We start from the raw sequence: 27,999 nt of genomic DNA, 5'->3' as shown, positions 1-27,999 counted from the left end.
CTGCATGCTAAGCAGGCACCCAGATAATTCTCATGCAGGTGGTTCATGGACCTGGTAGAAAGCCTTTGAGCTCGAATAGCATTCAATTGTGTTGGGAGAGTAAATAAGTCTGCATGCGACCGATACCGCCAAGCCCTGCACACTGCTTACTCTAGGACGGTGGGGAGAACACAGTTGGGGCGGAGGCTTAGCTGTACCTGAAATGTTCACATCTTTTAAAACCTGATTTGAAGCCAATACCAGGAAATGGTCACCCCATTGCATACGGGACTGTGCACTCCTATGTACGTTGTGCCTTCTGTTATTTTCTGAATATCTGAAGTTTCTCAGTCAGAAAAAAGGAAGGCTCTGTGTTTCCTGGGGGGCTGGGGGCCTGGCAGCACTCGGCTGGGGGGCCACCTGGGCCCGGCCCCACTTCTGTGAGCCTCCCACCCGCCTCTGGGGCTGCTGTGGGGCTGCTCCTGGCTCCACCCCGGCTGCGCTGTACAGGGCAGGAGGCAGGAACGCTGGAGCCTCAGGATAGAATTTCTGCTGACAGAACAGGAGGCAGGAGCAAACCACAGCCTGCCTGCTGCCTCCCAGGAGACATCTCTAGTAGCACGTTCCTTCCTTTTCCCTCATCAGTTTCAAGACCCTGCCCTTCCCATGTCCAGGAGAGAAGGGTTTTTGTTTCTTGGCCAAAGACTTCCTCAGAGACCCCCACCCTCATCCAGTCTCTTTCTTTGCTGTTTTCTTCAGGTGTGTTTTTCCTTGGTCCCTGCTGACATGGCTGTGCACTTGCTGATGTGCAGAGGAGCTCACCAAATATATTCCAGGGTGGCTGCCTGCTGGGGTGGGGACGAATGAAAAGCTCTCAGCTCTAAGCATCTCCCTGTGGGGAGAGGGCCGGCCACCTCTGTGGTAGGGACCTGGGGCTCGGGGTGAGCCACGGGAGTGCCAGGAGGCGGCAGGCTGGCCTCTGACAGTTGGGTCAATGGAGACTCCACGCCTGGCAGATGCAAAGCTGGGTTTGAAAGGGGATGTGTGCCAAGTCATCAAGTTTAAAGCAGTCTCGGGCCAACTGGGAAGCCTGCCAGTGAGTGCCATCCCCGAGGGAGGGAGGTCTGGCGAGAGCACTGGCCAAGAAGGAAGGGACTCGGGCCCTTGCCAACTCCTCCTCTCCCTGAACCTCTGCCCTCCTGTCTGAACGCAGGCAGTGTCCTCCGTCCACCTCCCGGCGGGAGGAGGGTAAGTTAGGGCGCACGAAGACTGCTGACTGCAACCCTATAGATGCACCAGGTCTTAGCCTATCGACTTCCCTCCCTCCCAACGTCCCGCTGCCCCATCTCTCCACTTCAGCCCCCAGCGGGGCTGTGCCCTCTGCTTTCTTCCTCAAATAGTCCCCTTCCCCTCACAGCAGGGGTTGGTGACTTTCAAGGTTTCTAAAGTTCCCTGAGGGATTATTTGGGGTTCAACATAGAAGGGGCTCTGAGTTGATGGACATCATGCAGAGGACCTCCATTCCGGGCCAAGCACTGAGCCAGCTGCTGTGGGAGATACGATGTTCCAGGCGCCTCTTCTCCACTCAGAGGAGTCTGGCGGCCAGAGCGCACTCAGCAATCCTGTTCTGCTTTTTCATGCCAACCGCCGGTCTCTGAGGGCATGAGATGCTGGGGAAAGGTGTTGGGCTATTATTTCAGACTCGGGGGTTGAGGGTCGGGTGTTAGCCTGGGGTCAGAAGTGGCGAGGTGTAGGTATCAGCCTCCTCAGTTTCCTGCGTTCTCCGTGCCAAGTTTCTCAAGCGTTGTCTGTCCTTTTAAAATAAGCGACTGTTCTTCCCTCCAGTGTCATCCTCCCGGCCACCGGCCCACACCCTCGTCATCTCAGTCACCTGGGTGATTTAATGGCTCATTGGGTGGCTTCTTTGGCTTCATTTCCTCCCCGGTTTCAGTCTGCTGACTGTCACGAGAACCTCCTTAAAGCCCCTTCCACAGCAAGACACAGCCCTGGGATGCTGCGTGTCCTGCGGTCTCAGGTCTGACCTCTTCTGCCTTCCTCAGGGGGTGATGCTGCCCCCACCCGCTCACCTCTGTTCTCTGAAACACACCTTCATGACTGACTCTCACACCCCTGCTCGCGGCCTCCCCTGGGCAGCCTCCCTCTCTCCGCTCTCAACCTTCCTCCAGACACAGCGGTGCTTCTGCATCAGAACCACACTGCACTCGAACTGGAAAGGACCTTGGAGATCCTTGAGTCCAGCTTCTCCCCAGAGGCCCTGAGAGGGGACGTCACCTGCCTGCGATACACACCAGGTAATTCCCGGACCGGGCCTCTCATTCCCTGTCCAGCGCCCCAGGTGCCTAAAGACGGGGCAGTGTTCTCCCCCACAGCTGGCTGGGGTGCGGTTGTCCGCAGCAGTGGAAATACAGTGGAAGTAAATAGCAGTGTTCGTGGAGGGTTTCTTATTCATCGCCTTTGCCACGCAATGAGTGCTTTATCATGGTCTGATCTCATTCTTATTGTCACTTCCACGCATCGAGCCCTTTATTATAGCAGAATGTAACACTGCCTTGCTCACTAATTACTTTATGCATGGAAGTCAAAACTGTCTTAAATATTCTTTATAGCCCATTGCATCTTGCACAGTTCCGGGCCTGGAACAGAGCTCACTACCTGTTTGTTGATTCCCTGAGTTTCAGGGACAGTTCAGGCAAGGCTTACCTCTGAGTCATTAGTTGTAACAGGGACTTGCCCACCCACACTAGTGCTGGCCTTACCTCGGTCTAGAGCTCAGAGCCTTGCGGTTAGAATGAGGTGCCCCCTCTGTTCTCATGGCTCTTTATTAGTGCCTTGATTGCTGCTTCGATCGTGTGGCTCATTATGAATAGGGCCTGCTTCCTCCTGGATTCTGAGCTTCTGGGGACAATAGTCTTTCTCTGTATGGCCCCTGGGTTTCTTTGGCCACACATTTTCTTGCATGGGGTTGTGCTCCATATATGGTTGTCAAATTGAATGTTATAAATAATGACACGGTTCACACCATCGTATCCGCATGTGGTTTATCTGCACAGCCTAGGGCCAAACCCCAGGCTGGGACGAAGGCCAGGGTGGGAGGTTTGGGATGGTTTCCAGATGGGCAGAGTCAGTTGTACATCCCTGAATGTGTCTCTAACTGCCTCTCAAAGTCAAATAGACAATGAATTACTTTGGTTTCATCCACCATGGCTAGTTGGCTTCATCTCTTTGTCCCTCCATCAGCCCAGATAGAAAAGAGGACATTTTAATTGTTTGCTCTGTGGCACAGAGAATGAGGCACGTTCCCAGGTAACTGGGCACAGGCATCATTTTTTTAGGCTCCCAAGCTGAAATGGTCTGGGAAGGAGAGGTATGTTTTGGAGGAAGCAGACAGAAGGGGGATTTCAACTCTTAAGAGCTGGAAGGTCCAATCTCATTTTATGAGTAAAGAAATGGAGGCCCAAAGAAAGAAAGGCCGCCTACACCCTAGGGCAGCCTGAAGCCAGTCTCAGGAGGCGAAGGGGTGTGGTGGAGGGCAGCAGAAGGAGATCTGAGAGTGGGGCCACCGCTCTGTCTGGCTGGCATGGCTTTCCTTCCCAACTGGATTATCAGGCTGTGGAGGCACCAAGAAAGGAACAAGTCAATAGATACGAATAGGAATGTAGGGATCAGTGAGGGGCCAGAGAGACAGCGGGAAGAAGGGCTGAGGGAGGGGAGTCGGGGTATTTGCTTCTGCTTCAGGAAGCTTCTCCTCTCTGGACAGACAAGTAAGAATAAGAGACGGCCAGGATCATGCCACAGGTCATAGGGGTCAGGGGTCAGGAGTCAGGTCAGGGTGGGGAGGTGTAGATACAGCAGCTTACCTCCAGGCTGCTTCCAGATTCATATATCTCTTTTCCTTAAAATGGTATTGCCTCAGTTTTAGAACTTTCTGGAAATATCTGGGAGTGAACTCTCCAAAGGGGGAGGAAGGAAAAGGGGGATGACCCTTGGGTTCCCATCATAGTAGCTGGAGCCTTGTGGGGCTGGACATGTGTTTTCTGGTGGGGGAAGGGCGAGAGTAGCCATGCTTAGTTCACAAAATCTCCGAATAAACGATTAAATGATAGGTTGTCAAGTCCTGAATGAGGACTTCATAATTGAATCACTCAAGAGCCAGGTGGCAGAGCTATGACTTCCCAGCAATGCAGATGGAAGGACAGGTGTTTTCATGGTTTAACTGCAGTTATTCGCAATAGTAGAAGGATGGAGACCAGTGGAAAGGCAGTAATAGTACACATGCTCTCTTGACTTCATACCCCACGTAAGTGATGTGCTCAGCTCATTGAAGGTGCCAGGCTGTATGAGGATCCTGACCATCTGGAATGCCCTCAGGGGAGGTGGCACAACAGTGCAGAGCTCTGTTAACAGGAGTTTTTAAGTGCTTATTAATAAACTAGAGGCCTGTGGGGTCCCTCAGCCTGGCCTGCGTCCTCTTGCAATCCAGGACCCCTCGGACTGCTGGTTTCGGCGCAGGGATCCTGGCCCTGCTGCCGCTGCTTGTTAGCTTTGCCACGGAGGCAGGAGAGGCTTGTGCCACTGGAGCTGCACTTGCCAGCCGTGAGCCTGGCATCTGGCACCCATTGGTCAGCTGAGCGGTGCTTCCGCTGTGGGAGCACACTGACCACCAGGGGTCAGCTCCTGCGTTGAGCATCTGACTGCTGGTGGTCAGTGCATGTCATAGCGACCGGTCGACCCGTCGTTTGGTTGTTCGGTCGTTTAGGCTTTTATATGTATAGATAGCAAAAAGTCCCCTGTGAAAAGTTCAGGGGACACAAAGATGGAAGACACAGCCTCTTCCTGTAGGATGCAGGGTCCGAAATGAGACAAGAATCCAGCCATTGCAACCAGGGCGAAAAGACTGTAAGGAGGACAGTACAAGGTGCTCAGGGAGCATGAGGGAGGAGGCATCTGGATCCCACGGAGGAGTCCGGGAAGAGGCCACTTACCCTGCTGCTTGAGCAGAGACTGTTCAGAAGGGCTTTCCTGACTGTGTGCTGGGCGGGAAATGAAAGCCCCAGAGAAGGAACACAAGCAAAGCACAGAGGCCAGAGCAGAGGCGCTGCATTTGGAGAATGGCGTGTATGTTGCGTGCAGGGCTGGGTATAGGGAGCCTATGAGAGGGTGGTTCCAGTGGTTCCAGAGGTAGCCGAACAGGCAGTGGGAACATCAGAGTCTTGTGCACCATGGGAACACGTTTGGATTTTATTACAAAGCAATAGAGGGTTTAAAGCAAGAGAGTGTTTGCCCAACCAGTGTGGCTCAGTGGTTGAGCATCAACCCATGCACCAAGAGGTCACTGGTTCGATTCCCGGTCGGGGCACATGCCTGGGTTTCGGGGAGGCAGCCAATCGATGTTCTCTCTCATCAACTTTTCTATCTCCCTTTCCCTTCCTCTCTCTCTCTCTCTCTCTCAATAAAAATGATTTTTCTTTTTTTTTTAAAGCAAGAGAGTGGTAGACTCCCTGGATAGAGAGACCTCCCGACTCTCAGAGGCTTAAATTCCTATTGTGGTGTATGTGTGGGTGGGGTGATGATTAGAGACGAATCGGGGAGACTGGGGTGTTAGGGCCTACCCTTTACATGTCTTACTGTCTAGGAAAAGATGGAGGTGTGAACGTGGCTTATGTCAGTGGGACCAGAGAGGAGGAGACAGATACAGTTTAGGGATCTTTAAATCGGGGGATGAAGCGGAAGGAAGAATCAAAGATGAATCTCAGTTTGCTGATCCACCAAACTGGGAGAGAACGCACGGGATGGGGAGCAGTCTGGAGAGGGGCGCGAGGAGGATCCTGTCTTCATTGGGTGGGATATGGTTGTCGGACCAGTGGGTGTGGAGCCCAGCACAGGGGTTGGTGTGGACATCTGGGGTGTGGTTGGTGGTTGAAATCGTAGATCTGGGTCAGACCTGGTCACGCTGCCCCAGGAGAGGGGCAGAGAGAAGAGACCCAGCAGAGATTCAGGGGACCTTTCACTACACAGGTAGGGAAGACCCAGGCGACCTGGGAGCCAGGCTGCAAGGCAACAGGCAGATGGGAAGGCAGATGAGTGGAGACCATTAGCAGGGAAATGAAGTAAGAGTTTCCAGAGGGAAATGGTTCACAGGGTCAGATGGTGGCATTTGCTTGAGGAACTGACCTTTTCTGCTCTCTCACCAGAAATCAGTGCAGCAGGCAGTGATGTACAGGTTTCTGCCCCTCTGCATGCAAGTGTTTTTGCTTCTGTCTTAGATTCCCTACCTAAAGTTCGTCCGGTTTTAGGCTTCAGTCAAGAGCAGAGAACCATCAGCCTGGGGGCAGTTTGCACCAAGAGGCAGAGGGGCCCGGTGGGAGGGATCCGTGCCTTAATCTTAGCCAGACAATCTGAGCTCCTTGGAAGGCAGGCTTTGTTTCTACGTAAATAGCAAGTATTATTATTATTACATCCTCACACTGTTTCAGAGCCAAACACTGAGGTCCTCGATACTGTATTTACTTCCCTGGGCTTTTGGAGGGGTGGGGAGGAATGGGACATTTAGGTTGCTAAGTGATTGTGCTTCTAAAAATAATGAAATTTCCCAGTGGTTCTCTTTCCTTCTCCTGTTTTGTTTTTTCTTTTTTTTTTCTTTTTTGGTTAGAGTGAGATGATGCCAAGGTCAAGTTATGGAAGACAGGCTTTGTCTCAGTGGCCTCAGGGAGGCCTGTTGGGAAGGGTGGGAGAACCGCTCCTTCTTACCCACACACCCTTAGGGCTCACTACTTTGGGAAATTGCCGGAAAATCTGGGCCTCCCTCTGCCTGAATTGAAATGCCTTGTGAGGTAGTCAGCCCAGTGGTTGCTATGGTGATGGTAGGCGGGTGGGGGGAGGTGGTGATGCAGCATTTGGCTGGTGTGGCTGAGGTCCCCCATGCAGGATGCTAGGAGCCCAGGCTCCTGATGCTGTGGACTGTTTAGGATTCCAGAAGGTCACGGGCTGCCGGGTTGAAATCTTCAGACAGCCTGGCCAGTTCAGCCAGCTGAGTCCTCCATTGTTGAATGTGCATCTCACAGGCCACATTTGGTCCGGTGTTCAGGAGATTAGGAGCCTCACAGTGACCTTGTCGGGGAAGGAGTGTGTGGAGGAGAGCTCTGTGCAGGGCAGAGAGGGTGGGACCATAGCCTCTGGGAACTGAAAGTGGACTTAAGGGCATCTAGTTCATCAGTTTCTTCAACAACATCCCTGACAGCTGGTTGCCAAGCAGGTGCTTGGACTTACGCTATGATGGAGAGCTCACTACTGGGCAAGGCACACCATTCCATTGTTGGGTAGCTCCTAGGCCCTTCCCCTTCCCTCCCATTCTCCTCCATCCCCCTTTTCTCCCCTTCCCATCTTTCCCTCCTCCTTCCCTGTCTGTCTTTCTGGACAAAATCTGGCCCCTTTTAATGTAATCCACTAGCTCAAGTAATGCCAGGAAAACAGTGTAAGTCTTCAAGTGACAGCCACGGACTAGCATACAAAACATTCATACTTTTCACCTGACATCATATCAAGACCTCCTGCGCTGCCCCTTTCCCCAAAGTTTCTCAGTAGAGAAATATGGCACTCGTACTGCACATAGTGTGCCAGCTGGTCTGCCTCATGGAGATTCTTTCAGATGATCCCACGTGTCTGTGCACAGTCTGAGCTTGTTGATTAGCCCCCTCATCGCACTGCTGGCAGACAGGAGGCTCGTGCTGGTCAATCCCAGATCTTTTACATTTGAACAATTGTCATTGTCCTCTGGGTTTTTCTTTTTTCTTTTTCTGTGGTCATCTAAGCTGTTGATAAATAGGTTGAAATGGACAAAAATGATGATAGAATTCCATGACACACGTCTAGAGACCACCCTATAGGTTGAAATTAGTAACATAATTACATTCTATCTATCTGTCTACCTAGCTAATCAATACTCACTAGTCTTCTGAGATGTTTGCTATTATTGTCATTATTTTTCTGATGGGGTAGTAGAACCACAGAGGGGTTAAGTAAATTGTCCAAGATTTCACAGGCTCTAAATAGCTATGTGAGTATTTGAACTATAAGTTTCATTCACTGATCACTGTAATTTAGGCAAGGTTTCTCGAATGTCAGAAACTCACCCAGTGGTACTCTGCACCATTTTGATCGAATAAGTGATTTTGTCAAAGGGCTTGCTGAAATACAGGGATCCCACATCCTTAGCATTCTCCTGATCTGTTCTTCCAATAATTTTGTTTTAAAAAAAGAAACAAAACTAGCTCAGATGGGTTTGTTCCAAGCAATCCATGCTGATTCCTAAAAATACGAAATAATGCTGATAGTGATGGTCACAGTCTTCACGTTTACTGAGCCCTCACCTGTTCCAGGCACTGAGCTAAGCTCTTCCCATGCATGATTTGATCATCTTGCTTTCTCATTGCTCACAAACTATTTACCAAAGTATTACCGAGTTCTTTTGGGATTATCAGTGAGCTCACTCGTTATTATTCTAGAATCATCCTTTTCTTTTTCTTTTCTTTTTCTTTTTTTTGGAAATCAAGATATTTGCTCAGGTTTTTAAGGTCTTTGATTTTATCTCCCATTTCTTACAAGCTGCCCATTTGGATGTCCTTTCAATGCTGAGTCTAAATGAGCATTGACCTTGGGAGCTGGAGACTGGCTTCCAGTCCAGTTCTGCTGCTGTATGGGACTCACAGCAGATCTCTCAACCTTCTGGAGCTGTGGTCTCCTCCTCCCCTTTCAAATGGGGACAGTCATCCCTTCACTGAATATGTCTAGGGATATGGAGGTGCTCTTGTGGGAGAATGTTTATGTAAAATGCCCCCAGACTTCAAAGTTCCAGACCTGTTTGGGCCATTGTTATTATTTAACATGGTTAGGTATTGTCTCTCATACAATCTCATATCTGGGTTTCACTTTGCACAGAATGTGTCCTATGTCCTACCCCTTTTAAGTTATTTTATATTCTTATAAGACACACAGAAGTATGGCTGAATGTTGGTTATCAGACCCAGAGAGGGCTACCTACCGGCCACCTTCCCCACTGGCGTGTGCTCAAGGTGGAAGGATGGGAGTTGCAAACTCATGGTGGGAGAGGGTATTCTTGTTAGAGTTCTCCGGACCAGAGTACAGCTTCCCTGCCTGCTCTCCTTAGCAGAAGTCCTCCTAGAAGCAAGCCACATCAATCCCGGAAGGAGGGGCCATAGGCATTGATTTTCATTCCCTTCTCTTTCCTTCCTCCCTCCCTCCCTCTGTGTGTCAGCAGGATGGTCTGGTGCCCACTGAGGTTTCTTCTGTGGGAGGGAGCAACTAGCTTTTTACTTCTGCAGCACCAGCAGCCTTATTTTCTCATTGGGAAAACTAAGGCACAAAAGGATGGGCAAGGACGTCCATGGTGCCACGACATGGGCAGAGCCAGGAGCTTCCCTGTTCCACCCCTTCAAAGTCATGGTCCATTGGATTGTAAGCTCTGGGAGGGCCGGACCACGGCCTTCTTGTTACCATTGCATCCTACCTAGTTGCTCATGTTGTCTGGCACCCGGTGCATGTGAAGTGTAAGCGAATATACATGCGGGAATGAAGGAATGAATGGGGGGGGGGGAGGAGGTTCTTTTGCAAGGGAACTGTGGCCCCTCCCCATCTGGATAATATGCAGCCCTTAAGCGTTGTGAGGAGGACTCCCAGAAAGAGTTCATCAGAAGCTCCACTAATCTTTACTCTTTACATCTGTCAGCAAGAACGTGAATGTTCTGAGACTGGTGGAAACATGCGCCTAAACTAGCGAAAGATTTTGGTTGTGAACTGTCACCAGTGAAGGGCACTGCAGGTGTAAGGATGCAGGATGGGTTTCTGCCTCGAATATGGTTATGGACTGGAGTGGTCCAGGGCGTCTTCTCACCAGATGCCCTGCAGTGTGGTATAGACACCCCTTATCCCTCTGGGGGGAAGGAGTACGGTACACCTTCATGCAGGGTTTGCTGGACAGTGAATTCCCATACATTTTTATTTCACGATACCCCTGAGAGATCCCCCTGACTCCCCATGTCCCCATAATAGCCACCTCGAAAGCAAGGATATCCCGAAGAAGCAGAAAGTCGGGCTCCCTGCAAGGTCACAGCACGACAACAGACCTTAACTGCGGAGGCAGGAGGGGGAGCAGCTGGCTCATCCCCCTGGACAGCTGCCCTCAGAGAACCCCTGTGGACCCTGCTCTTTTGAGTGCACTACTTTTCATAATGGTAGTACCAGGACCTTCTCCCCCAGGAGGGTCTCCCTGAACTGCAGATCCACTTCCAATACTGCATTGGTTGGGAGGGTGGATGGCCTGGCCACGTTTGGGGCTGATGGGAAGAAGTCGAGCAGGGGTGTGTGGGGGGTGGATGAGCAGGTACTGTGGTCATATGGAGGGACACTTCCAGGTCTGAGGGGCTCAGATTCCTAGTCACGGGAATGGAGACAAGCATTTGGGCTGCCCCCCGCTGCTGGAGTTCTACAGAGGAAACGCCTCTTAATGTAGCTGCAAGACTGTCCCTCCCATGTTCAAAGGTAAGCATCATGGGCTCCTGGAATTATTTTAATCTTCCAGGCTTACCTCCCGGTTTCTTCTCTCATTTTCCCTGTAATGTTTCTTTAAGCCAATCTCTAGTTATTCTGGACAGTTTTATCTGGAACCACTCCTTTCTGTCTCTTTAAGGCAGTGCCTGTTTCAAAAACCAGGATTGAGTTTAAAAGTAGAACCAGCCTGAATCTTGTTCAGGACCCTACACTCTTTGTATAACGCCAGGCTTGGGGAGGGGATGCCTCGGGAGGCTGAGAGCTGCCCATTCCTGCAAGGGTTCAATAGGGTGGGATGATGTGAGCCCCAAAACATTAAATCGGGGCTGGGAGTTGGGGCTTGATATTTTCCAAGATCATTTCCAACTTGAAGCTGATCTACTCTTTCCCGCAACATACATTTATTGAGCCCTTACTCGTGCCTTGCCATAGACTGGATGCTTGTGCCCCCCAAGTTGATATGTTGAAACCTAATCCCCAATGTGTGACAGTAGTTGGAGGTGGGGCCTTTGGAACGTGATTAGCTAATGGTATTAGTGCTGTTTAAAGAAGGGGCCCAGAGAGCTCCCTTGTCCCTTCTGCCATGTGAGGACACAGTGAGTGTGTTCTTAAAGTAATTCTGAAAACGACTGCATCCAAGAGAGTAAACATCTGCATTGTCCTGTGTACACACTGTCCAATAGCTTTTCCAAAATGGCTATACCAATTCACTGTCTTTCTAGTGGTAGCAATTCCATAAGCAGAAAAGGCGATTGTGTCCTTTTCATTTGAATTTCTTGCCGTTGACCCTTTCCATACAATCATTAAACAGCCTGTGCTTCTTCTTTCGTGAATTGTCGATAACCTTGTTCTTTTTGATGCCAGATTGGCACAGACATTAGCCGCGGCTGTACCCAGACAGGGTCAGTTACAGAGGATGCGAAGCTCGGTGCCAGGAACAGCGGTTTACAATATTTTCATGAAATATTAACCTGGTCTCAGCCTGGTTTCTTTCATGCTCAGAGGCCATGAGCTCATTTGCATAGCTGGCAAGGTAAAAATAACTTCGGAGCTGAAAAGAAAGATCGCCGCCGTCAAGTTAAACCGGACCCTGGGCGCCAGTCCTTCCACAAGGACAGCGGCCCCTTCGTCTGGACTCCTTTATTAATAAGCGCGCTCCATTGTTCCTTATAAATAGAAAAGGTGCTCTTTTAAATTCCTTTCGGAGAAAATGGCCATGCCACTCAGCTCCTTTGCTGGGAGAGCAACCTCTGGGTTCCTCCAGCAGCTCAGCATCTTATTTATTCACAATGAGAGTAGAATTAAAACCACCTGCCTTGGCCCAGCCGGTGTGGCTCAGTGGTTGAGCGTTGATCTAGGAATCAGGAGGTCATGGTTCGATTCCTGGTCAGGACACATGCCAGGCCAATGCCCCTGTGTGGGGCGTACAGGAGGCAGCCGATCAATGATTTTCTGTATCATCCATGTTTCTCTCTCTCTCTCCCTCTCACTCTGAAATCAATGAAAATATATTAAAAGAAAACCATCTACTTTGCTCGTGTTTTCCTATCTTTGTCAAATAGATTTGGGTAATAGTTAAAGAGTTCCAGTACATAGACACCATTCTTTTTAATTATTAAAATGGTGTGTATTTTATTGTATTCCAAATAAGTGGCATGGGATGGGAAATGACTCAGATGCACGAGAATGAATTTTGGTTTCATGACTCTAAAACAGGGGTGGGCAAACTTTTTGACTCGAGGGCCACAATGGGTTCTTAAACTGGACCGGAGGGCTGGAACAAAAGCATGGATGGAGTGTTTGTGTGAACTAATATAAATTCAAAGTAAGCATCATTACATAAAAGGGTACGGTCTTTTTTTTTTTTAGTTTTATTCATTTCAAATGGGCCGGATCCGGCCCGCGGGCCGTAGTTTGCCCACGGCTGCTCTAAAAAGTTAAAATCATTTTGTTTTCTCTGACCAATGGCTCTGGTCCATTCGGCTGCTCTGTAGACAGTGGGCATTTTAGAGCAAGTTTATGGCCGCTTCTTTGTCATACACTGAAACTGGAGGTTTGTATGGGAAATAATCTGGGCATTTTAAAAAATACTTGACATCTTAGCAGACAGATGGCATAGGTTCGCCACACAGATCAATCTCTCGGACATTGTAGGCAGGGAAGTGGAATGATGGGCGAATGTACTTTTTCTAAAATGAATGACCCATGATTTGTTTGAAAGTCATTGATTTAAGGTTTGATAAACTCATATTCTTTCAGCCAGCTATTTCCCAGATATTTTTTAAAGCCCTCCACTGCCCCTCCCCCTACTGTGAGAAGGTAGAGTTTTATTGCTTAGGTTTTTCTTTACTTTTTACTTTGAAGGATCCCCCCAGTGAACCCTCCACCTGTGTTAACCTGATGGCACTGGCATCAGCATTTGAAGTTTTGAGGAGAGGACTCTGGCTCTCTCCAGGGTCAGGGATGCGTATAATTTTTCGGTCTTTCTGAAGCTGACGAGAGAGCCCAGAGTTTCAGTGTCTTCGCCACTTGCTAAGGTGACATCAAGGAAAAAGCTTACACATTCTCTAATTGGTATATCGGCTCCATGCCAGGGCCATGGTTCTGAGCTTTTCCTTGTTTTTCATGTCTTTTATTTAGCTCTTGTCTGGCCTTGCCAGTTGTCTAAGCTTTCACTTCGTTTCTTATCCAAATGTTATTGTCTGGACAGGATGGGTGAGTAATGGGTCACTGCGAGGAACCGAAACTGAGTGTTAGGAAAGAGAGGCTTTTCAAGGAAGGGGTATCTCCCAGAACCACCAAGTTGCAGAAATGTCAGGAAGTAGTCAGGCTTCAGGAACCGCAGGATCAGGGTGCTGGCTCCAGTGGAATTCCTTCCTTCTTTCATTCCTCCTCCCTGCGCAGGGGCAGCTTTCTTCTCCTCTCTCACTGTAGCCAGCTTTATTCTGTAAGAGGAACACGACCCATGACAGCCCCTGAGGCCTTTTGTATCATGGCCTTAGCTGCTTCTGAAGAGATCAACCAAACTCTGTGCAAACATCTAGGGGAGGAGCTCCCTGCCCCTGCCCCTGCCTCTGCCCTGTGAACGGGCCCGCAATGACACTTAAGACCATTGCAGTTTATGAAAAGGACAAGGGGATGGAGTGTGGTTATCAGAGGAAGACGGGGAACTGGCAGTGCAATCGGTGGCCGCTGTGTGTGGCAGTGTTGGGTTCTACAGTGGGTCTCTGTGATCTGATACCGGAGTTCACCAGTGCGTTCTTCCAAGAGGCCACTATTAGGGGCCTGGGTGAATGAATAGTGAGCTGGGTTCTTGCCTCAGCTGGTCTCCACCCCTGATTTGCCATCTTGGTCCTGAGGGAGACCTGGGGAGAGAAAGTGTGTGGGTGGTAGATTAACAGATAATCCCACACCACTACTAACAAAACAACTCAAAGAACATGTATTTATGTGGGTGAGTTCTTATAACGTGGGATTTCCCTCTCCAGCAATTCTCCATCTTTTCGGACTCTCCGAAGCACAGTTTTGGTAACACCCAAATGATGCTGCAATCACAGGGCACCATAATGCTCTGCGGAGAGGCAGCTCTGTGGTCTTTGTAGAAAGGCATTTGTCAAATACATGTGCCTTTGGGATATATTTCTAGCCGTTACCTTTTGTAGCTACTGAAAGTGCTCCAAATTTGGAAACTAAATTTCTGGGTTTGAGTCTTCAGCTTAACCATTTACTACCTCAGTGACCTTGGGCTAGCCAATTTCTCTTTCTGAGGTTGAATTCTCAAACTTATAAGACAATAGGTAATGGTATCTGTATGGAACGGAACTATGGAAACCAAAACAACAATGCGGTAGTTTTATTTTTATCATCATCGTTGTCGTCATCATCTTCTGGACCTGAATGGCAATGGTAGAGTGTCTGCCCATCACTTGGCATTTCTCTTTGCTGTGTGTGAGGGAATAATCAAGACTTTCTCACAAAAAAAGAAAGCAACGCAGAACCATTGGTAGGAACTCGACATTTGTTTCCATTATACTGAGGTTAAGCAACTAAAACCCTCTGTATGTTTTCTTGTTCTTGACCTCCCATCATCCGGGGAAACTTTTCTTTTGGAATAAGGCTTCCTTCGGAGATGCGCTTGGGTTAAGCTTCATGCAACTCCAAATGATGTTTAAAGAAGAAAACAGAAGGGCATTTCCATCATTGCTGACAGTCCCTCAAAACCATGACTTGTGGCCAGGGGTCATTCGGCAACCTCCTCATTTCTCCCTGAGAGGGGCTGTGAGTGTTTCTCTGAGAGTGGGTAGGGACTAGGTGTGAAACAGGTGCCTGGCATTTAACATATGGAGGAATTGCTATTTGAGAGGTTCTCCCACAACAGTGGTTCTTAGCCAGGGGTGCCGCGCGGAGGACGTTTGACAATATCTAGAGACATTTTTCATTGTCCTAACCGGGGGAGGGGGGGTTGGAAGAGGAGTTACTACTGGCATCTAGTGGGTGGAGACCAAGGATGCTGCTAAACATCCTACAGTGCGCAGGACAGCTCCCCCCTCCCCCACCCCAACAAAGATCTGGTCTCAAATGTCAATACAACCTCCTCTCCTTGGTGGACATGGTCCAATTGCTGAACTGTTTTTTTTGGCGAGAAAGGAAAGGGGATTTTTAGGCCATGATTTTTCTATTCCTCAAAAGGCATATTTTGAGACCACTGCATATGCACGAAGATTCTCATGAAACTTAATTAGGAACCCCACTTAGAATTCCTGAAAAGGTTGCCTCACATTTGTTAAATACAGAACCACTTGTTCCCTCCTGGAAAGGCCACAGATCTCCTTTATTGGGAAAGGACAACTTGACCTACCCTGCTTCCCATCCTCCTAAGAAATATTAGGGCTTCCTGGCTACATCTAGTGTGTGTGTGTGTGTGTGTGTGTGTGTGTGTGTGTGTATAAATGGTTGACCAAGGGGAGAAGGCTGGAGGTATGAGAATAAAAAAATAGCCCTAACTGGTTTAGCTCAGTGGATAGAGCATCAGCCTGTGGACTGAAGGGCACATGCCAGGGTTGTGGGCTCGATCCCCAGTAGGGGGCATGCAGGAGGCAGCCAATCAATGATTCTCTCTCATCATTGATGTTTCCATCTCTCTCTCCCTCTCCCTTCCTCTCTGAAATCAATAATAAAAAAAAAAAATAGTGGAAGGACAAAAAGAGGAAAAAATAGGTAATAAAAAACACTATTAAATAATAACTTAAACCAAATCAAACATAATTTGCTATAGTCAGAAAAATATTTTATGCATTGTTTGTGAGCTTAGAAGACTATCCATGCTCTACTTTGGCCATATATTAGCTCAACCGCACACATAAACACACAGTCTCATGATGGTTTTGAAGTTGGCGGGTGGGGGGGGGTGTGAGATCTCTTTAAGAAGCACCATTCTGGAGGAGGGCAAGATGCTGGCGCTGCCTCAGGTACCATTGGCTGGATCAGGCTCTCCCAGGATATGTCTGTGGTTCTTGGAAAAGTGCAAAATCTTTCAAGACAAACTGTTTCATTGTCTGAGAAAGCACCAAGAGGTGCACGATGCTATTAAGGCAGCAGTTCATGTGGGTCCACTTTGTCTTCTTTAGAACAGTCTCCCTAGAGAGCATGAGCAGTACACTGTCTGGTCTCTGTGGCTGGGCTTCTCAAACTGTGGGTGAGCCCCACTAGAGAGTCATGGAAACCATTTAGTTGGTTGCAAGCAACATTAAAAAAAAATAGAAAAAGATGAATTTAAGAGAAAATATGAGCATTATCACACATAGAAAAAGTATCCTATATAATAAAACGCTTAATATGCAAATCGTCCCCTCAGGAGTTCGACCTATCCGGAGTTCAACCACCCGCTATGATGTGCATTGACCACCAGGGGGTGGTGCAGAACGAAGGAAGGCCCCAGCCAGCCCTGATCGCTGGCCAAGCCTAGGGACCCTACCTGTGCATGAATTTTGTGCACCGGGCCTCTAGTTATTTTATAAAGCATTATGTAATTATATATGTAAATACACTCTGGCTTGTGATGTAAAATATACTTCCGACTGTTGGCTATGGCCCAAAAGTATTTGAAAATCACTTCTTACATCAACCCTCTTTGGAAGGCACTGTTCCCATTTTATAGATGAAAGCACTATTGCTCAGAGACGCCACTGCATAAGCCGGACAGCTAGTGTGACTGATGGAACTGGGATTTGAAACCAGCCAGTGAGAGCGTGTGTTTGCCTACTTTCTCAGAACCCCAGTGCAAGTCTCTTTTGATTGTAAACCTTTTCCAGGGACAGGTAGGTTGCCCTCTGGTTTCTGGAGTCTGGGTCATGTTATTTAGGCCGGGAGAGAAAGCGAGGGAGGGGCATCTAAGGCAAGAGGGAGGCTCAGGTGAGTAAGAGGTGAATCCAAGACATGTGTTAACGGAAGGAGATGATAGACTTTGGTGCCTCACTGAAGGTAAAATAGAAGACACCAACCATCTATGGGGCACTTTTAAGTGGACACAGCAACTCCCTTATGTTGACCCATGGAAATGACTCAACTCTGTGTTGGAAATTTGCTGGTGTTAATCAGCCCTTCTCCACAGATGCCAGCAACTTGCCTTTTGAATGCTAATAAGGTTCTTTCTCCCTTGCAGTCTGTATGGACAGAGACAAAACGGGTTGTTGTGGGGCTCAGGAGGGAATCCTGGACCTAATGTTAGCAGACCTGTGGTTGTGTCTCTGCTCAGAGACTTGCCCATGTGTTTAGGGCGGGAGTAACAACTGAGGGGGAAGCTCTTTACCTGGTTGTTCCTGCTCATCCCTTAAATAGAGTTGCCAGATTTAAATAAACATACAGGATGCCTAGTTACATTTGAATTTCAGATAAACAATGGATAATTGTAGTGCAATGTTTGTATAATGCTTCAGGGTATTTTCGGCCATGGACTTGTACAGTGAAATATGCCTGTGGGAAAAAGACTGTTAGACCTGGATTGACAAGGTGGCTAAGACAGAACCCAAGGTCAAAAGGATCGCAGGGTTGAAGAATTCTTTGGGCGACGGTCTTGGGGAGAGACCATTTGATTTTAATTGCCCAGAGCCTCCCTGCCATCATCTGCCCTGCCAGGTCACAATAGTGATGGCCACGCCACACCCTCAGGACATAGCAGCCGCCATTCTCTTCTTACCTGCTGATAACTAAAAGCAAAATCCTTGGAGGTAGGGCTGAGCCACCACATCCTTCAGGAACCAGCTTTTGAACATTTACCGTGTGCAGAACACTGCGTCTGTGCTGGTGGTGGTTAGAGGTTCATGTTTGTTCTCCGTCTATCCTCTGCTTTGGGGGGTAAAGTAGTAATTAAGCACCCACTCCTGTGTACAGAGCTCTCCACCAGGCTCTGTGCTCATGGTGACAAAAGAAATGGAAAACACAGCCTCGCATGTGCCTGTTGGGACGGCAGAGAGCTTAGGCTTTCATTAACTCAGAATTGGAGTTATCCTCCGTGGCCTCACTCTGACTCTGGGGCGCATGTCTCTTCCTGGGTGTATGTGTAGATAATTGCCATAGTCGTCACCCGAGGTGCATGGAGCCCCCCACCCTCCTGTCTTGAGAGTGATTCGTGGCAAGTCTGGAGGGGGGAAAGGGAGGTTCTGGCTTGCGGCCTTGCAGTGAAGGGAACCAAGTTCATGGCTTATTTGGGGGCCAAACATTGTGCCCTTGGTATTATTTGGGAAACACGCTGGATCAGGAATCGGGAGCTGTTCAGTGCTGAGAAGACCTCGCAAGGCATCATGGCAGAGCCCGAAAGAGATGGGCTTTGATATCAAGAGAGAATTCACTGTAACTCCTGGCCTTGCTGTTTATAAACAATGTCACTTTTTCTGAGCTTCAGTTTCCTCTTCTATGAAATGGAGGCAATTGTAATATGAGGATATTTTGGGGGATTTCATGGGATAAAATATTTGAAAGTGCTAGCAGATAGCACTGTGTCTGTCACTGCAGCATTTCCCATGCTCATAGGACCTTGGAAACTCCTCTGTTATGACACTCTTCACGGTGAATTATAATTATTTCATTTCTGTGTCTGCCTACTTCCACTAGACGGGGCCAGGGCCGTTTTCTGCCGTTCACATTCCCTTGGCTGCATGCCTAGGGCCTGCTAATTCCGAGGCCCGGAGTCGTCCTGTGCTGTATGCACTTCAGGACTTGGGTTTTGCCTGAAGATGACGAGCCTTTACATCTTGCGTCTTCCTCCTGCTCTCCCCTGGTCTTGCTGTTTATAAACAATTCCTCTCTTTCTCTAACTCTCCACTGACTATGGGCAGAGCCCATCCTGTGCATCTGCTTGGCGGCAGGGGTCTTAGGACTATGTTGGGCCGTGATCATTAGGCCCTAAAATGCACAAGGACAGATTTCCAGCACACTCCTGCACGACCAAACAGGTCTATGTTCGAATAGCATCCCAGCTGTGCTCCCCGCTCCTCTCTTTGGCGAGTTCCAGGATTTCTGTGGTATTGTGTGCCTTTATTACTTCGATCGGTGCAGTCCAAGTGCTCAGTCATCCCTTGAGCCTCGTACTTGCCACACTCTGGGCTGGGTGTGGGGGACCTCGAGATGAGGAAGACAGTCTCTTTGCTTGAGGTGCTCCCAATTTCGTGGGAGAGACAGATGTGGAAACAGAGAATTTCTCTCCCAGTCGGTAAGGACCATGATGGCAGTGGGCACAGAAAATTATGGACCCACAGAATCAGAGTCCTTTTCCTCAATTATCTTCTCCCCCTAAGAATCCCATGGCTCCCGCTTCTAACAGATGGACAGGGGAACCAAATCGTAGTTCTCACCCTCAAGGACGATTTGAACACTGGGAGGTAGGGAGCAGCGAGTGGCCAGACTGCCTCAGCCTAGTAGACAGGCCCCCTGCACTGGAAGAAAATCAAGTGTAAGGGCCAGGGGAGACGGGCCACAGGCTACCTGGCCCTGGCTGAAGTGGGACTGGGAGGACTTGGGGAGCAGGTAGTTCAGCCGAGGGCTGCACTTAATGAAAAGAACTTATCTCCTGGCTGGCTACCCGAGGCCTCCAGACAGACACCATATTTCCTCTTCTCTCTGTAGGTTAGCTTTATTTACTCTTGTTCTCTTTCCCGCGTGAGCTTTCTTATCTCTGACACTTGCTTCTCCACCAGCTTTGATTTCTTTTTATTTTCTATCTTGTTTCCATTTCCATGTTTCCTTTCACTGCTCAATTTCCTCTCCTCTCTTTCTCCTCTCCCTCTACCATTTCCTTCTCTCTCTACACTTGCGCCTTTTTGCCTTTTAATTTTGTCTTTCTGCCCCTACCTCCGTGTTCTGAAATGTATCTTGTTCAACTCAAGGGCTGGGGAGGACATTTCCTGTGTGTCTGCGTGTCCCAGGAAACATAATTCTGGACCCTGACCTGGGCAGATTCTACCCAGGAGCGAACTAAGACGGAGCGAACTAGAGTGAAGGAGAGGCTCCATGTGCACCTCAGAGACCCCAAGTTCAAGGTTCCCTCCCCTGTTCAGAATCAACTGAACAATGACCCCATTTCTGCCTCTCCAGTTTCCTATCTCCACCTATCATTGAAGCTTCTCTTTGCCTCTTTATTATTTTTTTAAAATTCTGTCCTATTTTCCATGTTTCTCTCTGATCTCTCATCTCTTCAGAATTTCCTTACTTATTAGAAATTACATCACTCCCCCCTCCCCCTTAAACCCCCTCATTGGCCTTGGAAGAGAGAGTCAAAAGCAGAGACTCCACTCCCTGAGTCTCTCCTTCTCAGATGAGGGTGTGGAAGTTTGGGAGACATGGAGAAGACTTGGGAGTCTTGCCTTACTCCCGAGATCCTTAATGAGAGTAGGATATCTTTCTGGTTCTTATTTTGAGGTTGGATTAGTATAGAATTACAGAATCTTAAAGTTCAAAGAGATCTCCATTGGTCCTTTAAAATATTCTTCAACCCAAGTGGGAACCCTCTTAACTTCCTAATAGATAGTTGAGTACTTTTAATGTTAGGAAGCAGACTGCTTTGGTTCTGGGCAGCTCTTCCTGTTTCAAAGTTATTGTTCAGGGTTCTGATGTCCTGGATCTCTGTGCTTTGTTCCTGTGGACTCTCTATCTGCTTCTTAGAGATACTGTATAGCATAAGGCTTTCATTCACATTCTCTTTCAAGTACTGAAGGCACTTCAAGTATCTTCTTCAATATTTGAAATGTTTCAGAGGATTCTACCAAAAATAATTAAGTGGAATGAAGTATTCTTGGCACCCTTTGACTATGTAGATAATTCACTTTTCTAAATGACTCATCCCCCAACGGTTCCAGATAGCTGAAATTGTCCTAGAGTGGTTCTGAGGGAGGTCAGGGACTATCCCACAGAGAGAAGGCTAAAATTAGAGTTGCAAAAGCAATTTCATTAATGTTTGTGTTGGATGCAATGTCTGTTTTGCACATTATAGTGTACAGAGCTCTCTTGATATTCAATACCCTGTCATTTTATTTTTATACCTAGGCCTTGATACTCCCCCGTTCTGTAGACGAGGCTAGTGAGCCTCATCGAGGTTGAGTGACTTGCCTAAAGTTGCCCAGTTCAGGACTTAATACCCAGTTCTCTTGACTCTGGGCCTTTTGCTGAGTTTTCCATTAATACTTAAGTGTCTTTGTCTCTCCAAAGTATCTGCAGTGTCATGAGGTTATATGAAATAAATTGTCTCCTCAAGACAAGGAACTTGGTGTCCACAATTTAATAGGATTTTTATAGCGTGTGTGTGTGTGTGTGTGTGTGCATGCCCGCACACTTCTTTCTGGCTATGGCTGTGGAATGTGGAAAAATGGAAGCAAAGAAACCAAACCCAGGTCACACAGTGATTCTAAACAAGTATAAATATGCCATATGGGGACCAGTAGAGTTATTCCTTAATTATAAGCATCCCATCCGTGTGACTGATTTGTCTAGTTAAATTTAAGTGTCAAGGTGGAGAAGGGTGAGTTACTCCTTTATTGTACTTAATCCAGAGGAATTTTCTAAAGGAGATAGGAGACAGGGGCGTCTAAGACAATTTTGAAATAAGAAATGTGAGGGCTTTGGTGGGTTGGAAAGCGGGGAAGGAGGTTTGCAAGGAGCAGAGAGCAGTGCAGGGAACAGGCATGGGACAGATGCTGGAGACCTGGATTTGGAGATCATGATTTGGAACTAGGATTCTGACCTGATGATACGTTTTCCTTCTTTGCAAAGCGAAACCCATGGGGCTAAATTTAATTCCACTTGGAACCACTGGTGATTCACCCCAGCACAGGTGCGCCCACACACAGCTGGCGTCAGCTCAGTGTGCTTTCCCGCCTGATCCTTCTTTAACCCAGCTTCCCCCCTGGGACAGGGAAGAGAGCCAGACCCTGCTAACCTTGACCCTCTGTGTCTCCGTCTGCAGCATCCTGGCCACTGCGGGGACCCACTTCAACACACATGTGGACCTGAGGACCCTCCGGGCCGTGCGTGTCCTGAGGCCCCTGAAGCTTGTGTCAGGGATACCCAGTAAGCACCATCTTTCTTCCTTCTACTCTGCTAATAGACTCCTGACACGTCCTCGTCTGATCCTCGTCTAAGAGAATGTGGGGTAAATAAGAGACAGTGTCTCCTGGGAGTTGGCTCCCCTGGTAATAAACAGTGTGGATGCAACAACCGGATATAACATTTCTTTTTGAAACTTAGCAGCTTTTTTTTTTTTTTTTTAGATTTAAACATAATGAAAGATCTTTATAGAAACTTGGGAAAATACATGAAGTGATATAACATGAAAATGAAAAGCTCCCATTATCTTATCAGAAATAACTTTTTCTTTTTTGTTAATCCTCTCCTGAGGATATTTTTTTCCATTGACTTACTTTTTTTTTAGAGAGAGAGTAGAAGGGAGGGAAGGAGGCAAGGGAGAGAGAGAGAGAGAAACATCCATTGGTTGCCTCCCACACACGCCCTGACTGAGGCTGGGAATCAAACCTGCAACCCAGATACATGCCCTTAACTGGGAATCAAACCCCAGACCCTTGGGTGCGAGAGCCGATGTTCTAACCACTGAGCCACCATCCAGGGCCAGAAAGAACTTTTAACATTTCTGTATATTTTTTTCTGTACATTTTAAATATAATTGTGATCATTCTGTACATATAGTTTTAGATCCTGCCATAAGTATTCAATTTTCCTGACATTAAAAAATTCTTCCAAAATATAATTTTAAAACCTGTGTTATAGTCTGTCATAGGGGTCATGACTTGTTTAGCCATTGCTGTGTTGCTGGATATTTAGGCTATTTGCAGTTTTTCCTCCCAACTGGGAATAGTGCTGGGGCAGACATCTTTTTGCTTCGATCTTATTCACATCTCTGGTTATTTTCTTAGGCTAGAATCCTAGAAGTACAATTTCCGGGTCAGAGATATTTTATGAATACTGGTTACACTAAGTCTGCTCTCACAGCAGCGACTGGGATGGCCGGGGCTGAGATAGGAGGATGGGGAAGATGAACTCTGACCTTGCTCTCACAAGACTCACAGCCCAGCAGGGCGAGGACTCACAGGCTCATTGTAATGAGTGTAACCTACAAGAGGAGCCTGAAGGACAACACGGGTGAAATAAATGAAGGGCAATAGGCATGTACAAGGTCAGGGTGAGGAGGAGGAAGGGACTGATCCGTGGGGGAATTCAGGATGGCAGTTTGGCTTGACTTTCCTGGTTATCCCTTTGCAGACGGTCTTTGCCATTTCAGGACCAATGGTTCTTTTCCCTACGCCACTTGCCCTCCTCCTGGGAGAGGGGAGACTGAGCCCGCGCTGGCAGGGGTGCCAAGTGAGGCTCCGTTTGTCATCCTCTTCCCTTCCTTCCAGGCCTGCAGATCGTGTTGAAGTCCATCATGAAGGCCATGGTGCCCCTTCTGCAGATCGGCCTCCTGCTCTTCTTCGCCATCCTGATGTTCGCTATCATCGGCTTGGAGTTCTACAGCGGGAAGCTGCACCGCGCATGCTTCATGAACAATTCAGGTGCGCTCCTAGGCTGTCCCCTGCTTCTTCCCTTCTTCTCCCCTCGGGTCACTGGTCATTTCAGGGCCTTAATGAGAAACAGCTTGGAAAAGTCTGTTCTATTCCAACCCTACAAAGAGAACCAGAAACTTCCTAGTCAGCAGATCTTTTGAGGCCCAACCAGCCCAGACTAAGCATCCCTGTTGAGATTGCAAAGCTAATAACCTCCTAGGTTTACAGTTGGAGGATGTCAAACAGGAGGTCTCAGCTCCCCTGTGCATGGCAGAAGGCTATCAGGAGGCTGTCAGAAACTGTCTGTCTGAAGAAAGACCCTGTGTACAGTGGCCTCTTCAACCCACAGGCCAGGGAGACCTAGGAGTTCCATGGAGACGTGTTTCCTTCGTGGCCCATCTCATGACCTTCCTCCTCTCTGCTGTGACCCACACACAGTATGGACGGAAGGAGGCAGCTCTGAGCCTGGCTTGGCAGGGGGCCTTGGGGACTGGTGGGGTACCCAGACTCCAAATTCTTATCTCTTTGTATCTCATTGTTCTTGGCAAGTTGAGTAGCGTGCCCTAGGAGGAAAGAGGATGGGGAGAGGTTGAAGGAGCCCAATTAGGTACTGTGTTAGTTTTTTTTTTTTTTATGAACAGAATCTTTAAAGGACACCTTATGCTTGGATTTTGATTTCTGATTTTTGTGTTTTATTCAAGACCAGGAATTTAGGCCAGAAAAATTAAAAGAGTTAAGACTCACCAAGGGGACTGTAGCTTATGATTGTCCCCAAGAGGCCCAGAAAGAACTCAGGATCTATCCTAGAGTCTGAGGTTTAGAAAATCAGTGAGATTCTGCCTTCACCTCAGACCTTTCTGTGTGACCCCGTCCTGTAAATTTCTGGTACGCAGGTGACGGTGGAGGCTGTGGCCGCAGAGAGTAGGTGGGCCACGTGCAGGAATGACTCCATTTTCAGAGGAGGTTGAGAAACACCGGGTTGAACACGTGGTATGCGGAGCGTGAGGTGTAGAGAGGCCAGAGATGGGAGGGAGCCTGAGACAACGAAGGGCACACCTTTCTGTGGGAAATCGAGTTGCATGCTTGTGGCTTCCTGAGGTCATTTCCAGCTCATGTTAAACACCACGTGGTTTATTCCCCTCCCTCCACATGTGCCTGCAGGTATTCTAGAAGGATTTGACCCCCCTCACCCGTGTGGTGTGCAGGGCTGCCCAGCTGGTTATGAATGCAGGGACTGGATCGGCCCCAACGACGGGATCACCCAGTTTGATAACATCCTCTTTGCTGTGCTGACTGTCTTCCAGTGCATCACCATGGAAGGGTGGACCACCGTGCTGTACAATGTGAGTAGAGCTGGCGAGGGGCGGGGGCAGAGGACAGAATTGGGGCATGAGGCTTCTGCATTGTTTGGGCTGGTTCGTCTGGGGAAAGGGATGGCTGGGGATCTGCCTGCATGTGTGCAAGCGTGCGTGCCTCTGTGTGTGTGTGTACTCAATCATGGGAAATCTTAGCCTCCATTTTCTGGCCACTTGCTAAGTGGAAGTACACAGCTTCTTAATACAGGAAATTACAACGTGTATTGGATGGATGAACAGCTAGTTAAATCAGATCAACTCAGCAGTTATGGAGTATGTTCTGTAACAGGTTTGATGTGGTGGTGGGGTTCGGTAAGGGGTACCAAGGGGTACATATTTCTTGGTTACTGTCTTCCAAGAACTTACCATTGGTCTGGAAAGATATTGCCGTAGTTCTTAACCCTGACTGCACTTTGGAATCAGCTGGGAGCTTTAAAAATTTACACCCCCTGGGCTTCACTCCAGACAAATTAAATAAGAATAGCTAGGGGTAAAGGCCTGTCATTGATTTTTTTTCCTAAGGCTTCCTAGCTGATTCTAACATTCAGCCACTGTCAAGAACCGCTGCATTATAGGCACATAAGAAACGTACTTAATTGTAAGACTCACGGTAAGACTCACTAGGGATGCTGGTGAAATATTCAGATGCGCAGGCCCTTTTTATGCAGGGTGTGAATAGTTGGTGAGCTTTTTACAAGTGTCCTCATGATTCATATGATCGGACATGTTGGAAAGGTTCTGAGTGGGCACACAAGACAACTGACTGGCTGTCGGGGATGTTAGGATTCCTGCATGGGGCCAGAAGGTAGGCAGGTGACCACTGAAAGGCGTCGTGCAGGTCTGAGTTCTAAAGTAAGACAGGGAGCCCTAGCCGGCTTGGCTCAGTGGATAGAGCGTCGGCCTGCAGACTGAAGGGTCCCGGGTTTGATTCCCGTCAAGGGCATGTACCTTGGTTGAGGGCACATCCCCAGTAGGGTGTCTGCAGGAGGCAGCTGATAGATGTTTCTCTCTCATCGATGTTTCTAACTCTCTATCCTTCTCCCTTCCTCACTGTAAAAAATCAATAAAATATATTTTAAAAAAATAAAATAAAGTAAGACAGGGTCCGGGGTGGATGCGATTTGATGCCCGAGGAGCCTGGGTAGGCAAAGCCATTTGGGCAAGTTGCCTTTGTGAGTAGGTGCTTCCAAAGGTCTGTACCCTCATATACAGCCAGCCAGCCCACCCGCAGTCAGGTACCTTTGGAACGCTCATTCCTCTTACCTGCATTCCCACAGCTGCCTTTACCCTAAGGTGCCCTCTGTTTCCTTTAACCTAGTTTCATTGCATAGAATGTTTTAGGTGGGGCAGAATGTGGCTTATGCAAAGCCCCTTTAGAAGGTGCTCTGGGCATAATCTGTACTGGAGGGAAAGGAAATGTTCAATCTCAGGAGAGACTCCACCAGATTGTAGTGCCCGAGGAGCCGGGGTTTGCGTAAAGCCTGTAAAGTAGGTGCTTAGTGAATGTCCATCACTCACCTGGATCCAGCCCCATACAGGCTGAGCAAGGCAGGATGGAGCTGGCAGAAACAGAGTCACAGGCTGTTGAGCTAGAGGTCGAAAGGACAGTGAGGAAGTCCCAGGACCCAGCAAGCCCAGGGGTTACGTGTGACCTAGAAAGACCTTGAGGACACTCTGGGATTCTTGCCAGCTGTGGTGAGGTGGCAGGAAGGAGGGAAGAAAGGCAAGATGGATGAGTGCTGTCACTCCTCATTGGAGATGTGAAGGATGTTTTGAGGCCATGTCACTCAGATCAGCCAGGCGCCTCTGGGAATGCCAGCACTGGCCCCACAGTGGCGGGTGTCATTAGTGGGGCTTTGGGAGTGATGTAATTCAATTATATGTGTAGACTCACCTAAGTGATGTGATAAATGCATGGAAAGCCTGAAAGGAGAAGTGTTGCTTTTGGAGATACAGGCGTGACCTGCTGGTCCTCCAGAGCCAAGGCTCAGAGGATATTGAGACAGGCAGGAACACAGATGAAGAAACACTCATCACTTCTATTAGTTTCTTTGTTCGTTCATTAAACACATATTAAGTGAGCATCTACTACATTGCAAGCACTATGCGAGGACTTAGGAAAACAGGGAGAAAACGAGTACCATGATCCCTGCTCTCATGGTGCTCTCTTCACATTCCCATTTCTCCCTAGTTATCTACCCAACATATGTATGGAGGTCACACAGACTGACTAACCCTGCTCTCGTCTATAGTTTTGTGCCACCAAGGAAGTGGGGAGAAGGAGGTCAAGCTGCAGATCCTCTGAAACCTGTCACTCATGGGCTCCCAGCCAGCCCATCAGCCATTGAACTTCATTGTACTGAATGCCTCCTGCTACCCCATGACTAGATCCAGGGTCGAGGGAGCTAGTTGAGCTGTAGGGCTGGTTTCCAAAAAGCTGCTGGCTGCTCATGGGCAGAATGACCTCATGTCCACTTTGAGATGACATCACTTCCCAAAGCCTTGGCTCTAGGGGCAGGGCACGGAGCCAGGAGTCCACAGCAGAGGCGGTGGCCATAGTGAGGTGGATGACTACACCTCGATTCAGGAGAAGTTGGATGGGAAAGGCTCCCGTTTTTAGCCAGTGGCACAAGGACCAAGTCCGGCTCCCTGGGAAGAGAGGGCCAGCAAAGGCTGGGCTTCATCTGAGCAGGGAACTGGGGTGTGAAGCAGCCCCAGGCGGTGCTCTCTGCTAGGAGCAGACACATGCTCTGGAGTTAGGTTGTCTGCTCCTGGGGCAGCAGGTTCAGTGTACTGGACCCTTCCTACTGGTGGGCACAGGGCTTTTAATTTATATCATGCGAGCTTTTAATTTCCCCAAATTCATCTGTTCATCTTGGACAGGAGAGAGGGTCAGGGAGTGGGAGAAAAATGACTTACATAGTACAGGCTAATTTACCTACCAATCCTTTCAGTGAGCTCTTGCCCATTGAAAGAAAGTGTGAGATGAGAGATGCCTGGGATCTTGGCTGAAAATCGCAGATTCTGGTAGTCCATGT

The 27,999-nt window shown here is 48.4% G+C and overlaps 1 protein-coding gene across 1 annotated transcript in view; it reads left to right on the top strand.

The window, feature by feature from the left end:
• Positions 1–27,581, top strand: part of LOC118673273 (voltage-dependent R-type calcium channel subunit alpha-1E-like) — a 56,608-nt gene extending 29,027 nt beyond the window's left edge. The window contains exons 3-6 of the mRNA XM_036343867.1: positions 22,016–22,119; positions 23,463–23,615; positions 24,768–24,949; positions 27,474–27,581. Of these exons, the coding sequence (XP_036199760.1) occupies positions 22,016–22,119; positions 23,463–23,615; positions 24,768–24,949; positions 27,474–27,581 (547 nt within the window). The remainder of the gene's footprint in view (positions 1–22,015; positions 22,120–23,462; positions 23,616–24,767; positions 24,950–27,473) is intronic.
• The last annotated feature ends 418 nt before the right edge of the window (positions 27,582–27,999 follow it).

Source organism: Myotis myotis, unplaced genomic scaffold, assembly GCF_014108235.1.
Source record: "Myotis myotis isolate mMyoMyo1 unplaced genomic scaffold, mMyoMyo1.p scaffold_m19_p_18, whole genome shotgun sequence".
NCBI classification, from domain to species: domain Eukaryota; kingdom Metazoa; phylum Chordata; class Mammalia; order Chiroptera; family Vespertilionidae; genus Myotis; species Myotis myotis.
The sequence above is the reverse complement of the archived record's forward strand: the minus strand, read 5'-3'. Positions and strand labels throughout refer to the sequence as shown.